The following is a 7,500-nucleotide window of genomic DNA, read 5'->3' on the forward strand; positions in this document are numbered from 1 at the left end:
TTGTTAAATAAAGTGATGTTTTAGCTATGTTGTATGTATGTCAGTGTATATGTTTGTTTCCCCTGTCATGGTAGGTCTGTTAATGGGAGGAGCTATAAAAGACTGCCGGTTAACAAACTGACGGTGGCTGTAGCTGTGACCATGTGTGACTTGTGTAACAGGGTCTTGTACCTGTATGTCGTCAGTGGGCCTGCACCTTTTCTCTGCCTCAAGCCTCCTGCCTTAATCAGCTGCCAAGGGCCATTCTAACAAGTGGTGTCAGGAGTGGGATTGGAGTCACAGAGTGGAGTTAAGGATGACAAAAGAAAGAGAAAAGAAAAAGCAGGACCAACAGGTGGAGCCTGATGATGGAGTGCTCAGGAGGGCGCAGCAGCTAGCAACCCTGAGGAGAAGATTGAGGAGCTTACAGATTTGGTTAAATCACTCATTCGGTCTCAGGCAGCAAGAGATCAGCAGATGGAAAAAGATGCCTCCCGTCAAGAGCAAAAATGGAAAAGTATGCAACACCAGTTTCAGCAAATACAGCTACAAGTTCATGAAATGCAGCAAGACCCTAGAGGTGAACCGCAAGAGTCTGGAGCATGGCGGTCTCAAGCTGACAGTGATCCAGGTGAGGGGACAAGCCAACCAACCAATCCTATCAGACCAGAGAGGGATCTCAGCATGCACAGAGAACCTAAATTGCATCCTCTTTCACCTAATGATGATATTGAACATTTGTTGACTACTTTTGAAAGAATGGCTCAAGTCTGTCGATGGCCAAGAGATGAATGGGCTATCCGGCTTATTCCCCTACTGACTGGTAAGGCACGAATGCTTATGTCTTAATGGATATTGCAGACTCAGAAGATTATGAAAAGGTGAAGGCAGCCATATTGCAAAAATATGAGATTACAGCTGAAACCTATCGTCGACGTTTCCGTTCTGTGGACATCTTTCCTGGGGAGACTCCGCAAGAGCTTTATGTGCGCCTCAAGGACATGTTTTCCAAGTGGGTTAAACCAGACAAGGCAACCGTGAAATAAATTTCAGAGACAATGATCCTGGAACAGTTTCTGCGGATGGTCAACCCTGAGCTGGAAGTGTGGCTTCATGAGCATGACCCAAAGACAGCAGAGAATGCGGCACAACTCGCAGAGGTCTTCACAGCAGCGAGACGAGGGACAAAACACAGTACTTTTGCCCGGGTCATCAACTTTGCCCACAAAAGTAAGTCCTCTGGGGATGGACGGGGTTGTGGTCAGTCAGAGAACAGGGGATTTTCAAGTAGTAGGCAGATTACCTCTAGTAAGTACCAGCTTGATGCTGCTAAGAATCCCCGTTTTCGTTCAGTTAAGCGAGATATAAGATGCTATTTATGTAATGGACTGGGTCATACTCAGTACTCTTGCCCCCTTACTAATCATTCTAAGCCATCCCTGTTTTGCACTGTCCCCAGGCCGACAAAACATGGTTTTCGGGATGCTGCTCATACTGTACCAGTTTTGGTTAATGGTCAGCGTGAGACGGCCTCGCTAGATACGGGGGGATTTCAGACCATGGTTTTGTTTTCCTTAGTACCTAGAGGAAAGTGGACTGAGGAGAAATCTCACATAAGTTGCATACATGGAGATAAGCATGCATATCCAATGGCTGATATATATTTGACTGCAGGAGGGCACACATTTTTCATGTCAGTAGCCCTTGCCTCAAAGTTGCCATATGCAGTTATTCTGGGTAATGATGTCCCCATTATTGCAGATCTCATCCAGCAAGCGGAACTACACCCTCACAGAGAACAGTCAGTAGCAAGCCCAGGAAATGTGGTCCTACCGGAAGGGAGGGATGCCCCGTTAGCACAACCTATAGAGTCCCAGCTTAAAGCAACATCTACGGGGTACAGCATGGTAACCACAAGGGCTCAGAGTGTACAAAATGCATTGAGGGAGCTACCATTTTTTGAGGAAGTATGGGAAATGGGGCCAGTTAAACCATCTAAATCCAAGGCTGAGAGAAGGAGAGAGAAGATGAGGGGTTTAGCCAGGTGAACAGATAATGTTTCTATACCATCTCAGCTTCTAGATGTTAACCTTCCAGCAAATGTAGGTGAACTTCAGAGGCAGGATCCAACTTTGAAATGTTGGTTTGAGAAGGTGACAGAAGTTGAAGGAAACACACAGGGCAGTCCAGGATTTCTTGATGAGGCTACTTATGTAGTAAAAGGGGGAATTTTGTATCAGTGCAAGGGAGATGTGGAGTCCTTAGCATTGCCACAAGAGTTCAGAGAGAAAGTAATGGATCTGGGACACACAGTTCCATGGGCTGGACATATGGGATTTCAGAAAATACTGTGTCGAATTGCCAGAAGATTTGTGTGGCCAGGGATGTATAGTCAGATATCACACTTCTGTAAGTCTTGTGTTAAATGTCAGCTCACTTCAGGAAGGAAGGTTCCGCATGCCCAGCTTCTGCCCCTACCGATTATTGGTACTCCATTTGAGAGAATAGGGATGGATGTAGTGGGTCCCCTAGAGAGAAGCTCAATGGGTAACAAGTACATCTTAGTGATATGCGATTATGCCACTCGGTACCCTGAAGCTTTTCCCCTGAAGTGCGTAAAAGCCAGAAATGTTGCAAACTGTTTGATTCAACTTTTCTCAAGAGTAGGAATACCGAAAGAAGTTTTGACAGATTGTGGAACAAACTTTATGTCTAAATATTTGCAACAAGTCTATAAGTTGTTAGGAGTGAAGGGAATTAAGACCACCCCATATCATCCCCAGATGGACGGGCTTGTTGAGAGATACAATCAGACTCTAAAGAACATGCTGCGCAAGTTTGTTTCCACTACAGGAGCAGATTGGGACCAGTGGTTACCCTATTTGCTGTTTGCCTACAGAGAAGTCCCGCAGGCTTCAACAGGATTTTCACCTTTTAAACTGCTGTATGGACGGCAAGTAAGAGGACCATTAGACCTCCTAAAAGACTACTGGGAAAATCCTGAATCTGCAGAAGAGAACATTGTGGCATATGTGGTCAAGATGCGGCAGAGGTTGGAGGAGATGACAGCGCTAGCACAGGAGTGTATGAGAACAGCACAACAGACCCAGAAAAGATGGTATGACCAGAAATCCAGAGAAAGGGTCCTGAAACCAGGCCAACAAGTCCTATTGCTGCTACCAACATCAGATAACAAGCTGCTTGCTAAGTGGCATGGCCCATATGAAGTGACACGACAAGTGGGTAAGGTCACATATGAACTGTTTATGCCTGACAGAGTGAAAAAACATCAGACATTTCATGTGAATTTGTTGAAAGAATTCCAGATGCACCAGAGGCCAGTGCAGCACCTCTTGGTTTGTGATGTCAATGATGAGGAGGTTGTTGGACCACTTGTTGCTGAATATTGGACTACTTGCACAGACACCAGGCCTCCTGATGCTTGCGGCCATTTTGTATCCCAGACGGGCATCGCGACTGTTATGACGGGGCGTCTCAAGTCGGACGTCACAAGACGCTATATAGGAAGGCGGGCATTTTAAAACTTGCTTTCCGGCTGGCAATCTTGACGGGGTCGCCACGCAACTGGGGCGTCCTTGGAAGTAACAAAAATCCCACGTGGAGTTTCCAGTTATTTCTCTCTCTCGTTGGACAACGAACAATTCATAACTGAGGTTTTTGGACTAAGAAGGCCAGAGATTTCACTTTGCCGATCAAAGACGTGAGTTAACACGTAACTAAAACACGGAGTTCGAGGAAACGAACCGCCATCGTGTTTCATCCCTAGTCGACTGCTGATGGTCAGATCCTATTTTTCCCTTTCGTCAAAAAGCAACGAAGGACAGGACTGACCGCTCTCTTGGTGTAACTGCGGACACGCAGCAACACTCAAACCCCCCTTTTTCCTCCCACTCGCTGTCCCGAAGGAGGCTTCACCAAGTAAAACCCATCTTTTATTTAATCTTTTATTTCTTTACTAGAAGGCCTGGGCAGGGTCAGAGGTTGTAGAAGCGATCAGAATTGCTGGTTAGGATCTCGTGTGTTCTGAATGATATGTGCATGTAACCTTGCTTATTGAAACTTTGATGTGTTATGTTGATATTGGGATCCGCCGCGGTCCTAGAGCTGCTTGTGTTTACTATCTGAGAGTCAACGCGGGTGCGTTGTAAGACTGGACTGTTAAACGACCTCATGGTAAAATTCTCCATTTCCCCTTTGTCTTCAATCTCACTGTGCTAGCTTGCCGCCAAAAGTTAGAATCCTTTGTGCTCAGCAGTTAGGAGGAAGTTTTATGATCAGAAGATCATAAAGGACAGTCGGAGCTGCGCTCCAACCCCCCACCACTCGCTACCACACCACCACTCATATTCTCATTTCCTTCGTCTGTAGTGCCATAAACTGCTGGTTGATTCAATACATACCCACTACCGTTTGTTGAATTTTGCTTATTTAGATGTGTTACCCCTGTGTTTGTAGAATTTTGCATGTTGAGTAGGTGAAAATTAATAAATATTCACATAGATAAAGAGAGAGCGTTTTGTGTTCATTGTGTGCGAAAGTGATTTGTCAGTCAAAATAAGGTTAACGTTCCACACGTTTCGGCAGAAACGGTCGATTAAACAGTGACATCTCTGGCAATAGTTATTAATTATTACGGAGTATTTAACGGTTGTAATTGTCAGAGGCGTTGAGCCACAATTACAACACCAGAAACATCTCTGGTCTCGATTCATAAATGAGGATTTTGGTTAGGAGGTTGATTTTGTCAGGTTATGATTTGTAATTATAATTATTGATCAAGATTAATCAATCAATAATCATAAACCCAACAAGGTGGATGAGAAGTTTTTACCCTCTAATGACCCACAGGTCAGTGGGGTTGATCTGTCTCATCTCTTAGCATCCCAGCAGGAGGAGGTTTCATCTCTTTTGGATCCAGAGCTGTTTACAGAGACTCCAGGTTTTACAGACCTGGTGCAACATGAAATCTACCTCAAGAAGAATGCTCCAGCGCGGCAGAAGAGCTACCGGATTCCGGAGCGGCTGATGCCAGAACTGAAGAAAGAGATCAACTTTATGTTGGAACTTGGTATCATTGAAATATCAACAAGTGAATGGTGTAGTCCAGTGGTTCTTGTACCAAAAAAAGATGGTTCACTGAGATTTTGCATTGACTTTCGGTATCTGAATTCTTTGTCTCAGTTTGATCCATATCCTATGCCCAGAGTTGATGATCTGTTGGAGAGAGTGGAAGGAGCCAAGTTTATCACTACACTGGACTTGAGTAAAGGATACTGGCAGGTGGCACTAGCACCAGAGGCACGCAAGCTGACGGCATTCAGGACACCATTTGGTATGTACCACTTCAAAGTGATGCCATTTGGTCTTCAGGGAGCACCTGCCTCTTTCCAAAGACTTATGAATCATGTTTTGAGAGAGGTGTCAGATTTTTCAGCAGCCTACTTGGATGATGTGGTTGTGTTTAGCCAAACTTGGAAGGATCACATGCTCCATTTACGACGAGTGTTGGGGTGCATCAGAAAAGCTGGATTGACCATTAATCCCCAGAAATGTGCCATTGCCCAGAAAGAGGTGGCCTATTTAGGCTATGTCATTGGGTTTGGCAAGATTAGACCACAGGTGGGGAAGGTGGAGGCTGTTCATTCTTTTCCTGTACCTACTACCAAGAGGAGAGTGAAAAGCTTCTTGGGCCTTGTAGGATGGTACAGGAAGTTTATTCCTAAGTTTGCAGAGCGTACAGCTGTGCTGAACAACCTCACCAAGAGCAAGTCACCAAATAAGATTCAATGGACTCCTGAATGTGACAGAGCATTTAAGGATCTTAAAAATGCCATCTGCATAGAGTCTGTTTTGCACACCCCAGATTTTGAGAAATCCTTTACACTGCAAACAGATGTTTCTGGAGTGGGTCTGGGGGCAGTTTTATTGCAGGAGGATCATGGAGAGATGAAGCCGCTAGTGTTTCTGAGCCGCAAGCGTCTGGACCGGGAGACCAGATATTCGACGGTGGAGAAAGAATTTCTAGCAATGAAGTGGGCCATTGAATCATTGAGGTACTACCTGCTGGGAAGGCATTTCTTTTTGGAAACCGACCACCGGGCCCTCCAGTGGTTGCATCGGATGAAGGACGCAAACGCACGGATTGCTGGATGGTACCTCGCCCTGCAACCGTATAACTTCACAGTCCACTACAAGGTGGGAAAGACCAACACTGTAGCTGACTGCTTGCCTAGGATTCCTGAAGGTTAAGGTACTGTATTATTAAAAAGAGGGGGGGGGGGAATGTAATGAATAGCTTCATTACGTATGCTGGAACACTTAAAATGCTGTTTTGAATATTGTTGAAAGAACAAATTACACTGTGACAGAGATTGGAGTATTTTATTCTTAGTTTGTGGCTGTTTTAGGCAGCTTCTTCTCAGCTGGTACTGATGATGACCTGTCCTGGTAAACAAACATAACAAATGGATAAAATACCAGTATTGTGACCAGTCTTTGGAATTAATTGTTTTCCAGTGTATTGTTAAACAAATGACTTACCTCTGTCTCTTCCTCTGTAGGGTGTTTGGGTTAAAAGATTCCCCGGGGGCCTGAGCACCTTTTAAAGGTTCCGGAAGAGACCATTATAAATTGAAGGGGAGGAGTAAACTGTGTGTCTGTTAGTCATTAGTGTTAATGACTTAAGCCTAGGTAGAGACTTGTTTTGGAGATGTTTAGTTATAATGTTTGTTAAATAAAGTGATGTTTTAGCTATGTTGTATGTATGTTAATGTATATGTTTGTTTCGCCTGTCATGGTAGGTCTGTTAATGGGAGGAGCTATAAAAGACTGCCGGTTAACAAACTGACGGTGGCTGTAGCTGTGACCATGTGTGACTTGTGTAACAGGGTCTTGTACCTGTATGTCTTCAGTGGGCCTGCACCTTTTCTCTGCCTCAAGCCTCCTGCCTTAATCAGCTGCCAAGGGCCATTCTAACATTGTGCTTTGTTGTCTTTCTATGATTGAGGGAGCAATGAATTTGAAATAACCCATAAAACAGAGTGACGAACACAAGAACATTGACTGACCTGTGGCAAATACTGGTTGAAGAACAGTATATCATCCCACACCAGCACGAAGAAGAGGTGTCAGGCTGTTGTGGTTGTGTACGGTTCTCCCACACAATACTGAGGCCCCTGCTTGTTAAATGAATCAAATGTTTAATTGCCAGTATGTTTCTTCTAACTTCAAAAATCTAATATAATAAAAACACACCAACCAAGAGTCAATAGCAGAAAATGATGTTTGTCACTGGCAGATGGGATTTGACAAGTTTTTCATCACCACCAACTCAACTCAGCTGCTTCACCAGAAAATGCAGAAATGTGGCCACAATTTTAGGAGCAATAAACAGGCTTTCCTATGGCCTAACATTCATTGCATAAAGCGCAGTTGCAACATTGCCACTGATGACCAATGGCATCACTGGGGCCTTGACTCTCCACAACTTCTCCAGTTCCC

General features: G+C 44.6%; 1 protein-coding gene across 1 annotated transcript; it reads left to right on the plus strand.

Moving 5' to 3' along the window:
* The first annotated feature begins 295 nt into the window (after positions 1-295).
* LOC124867136 lies at positions 296-6,249 on the plus strand. The gene is made up of 5 exons (XM_047363418.1): positions 296-610; positions 1,053-1,209; positions 1,741-1,886; positions 2,055-3,359; positions 4,813-6,249. Exons 1-5 carry the CDS (start codon positions 296-298, stop codon positions 6,247-6,249), a joined length of 3,360 nt encoding a protein of 1,119 aa, XP_047219374.1.
* The last annotated feature ends 1,251 nt before the right edge of the window (positions 6,250-7,500 follow it).

Source organism: Girardinichthys multiradiatus, chromosome 4 (assembly GCF_021462225.1).
Source record: "Girardinichthys multiradiatus isolate DD_20200921_A chromosome 4, DD_fGirMul_XY1, whole genome shotgun sequence".
In the NCBI taxonomy this organism is placed as follows: Eukaryota; Metazoa; Chordata; class Actinopteri; order Cyprinodontiformes; family Goodeidae; genus Girardinichthys; species Girardinichthys multiradiatus.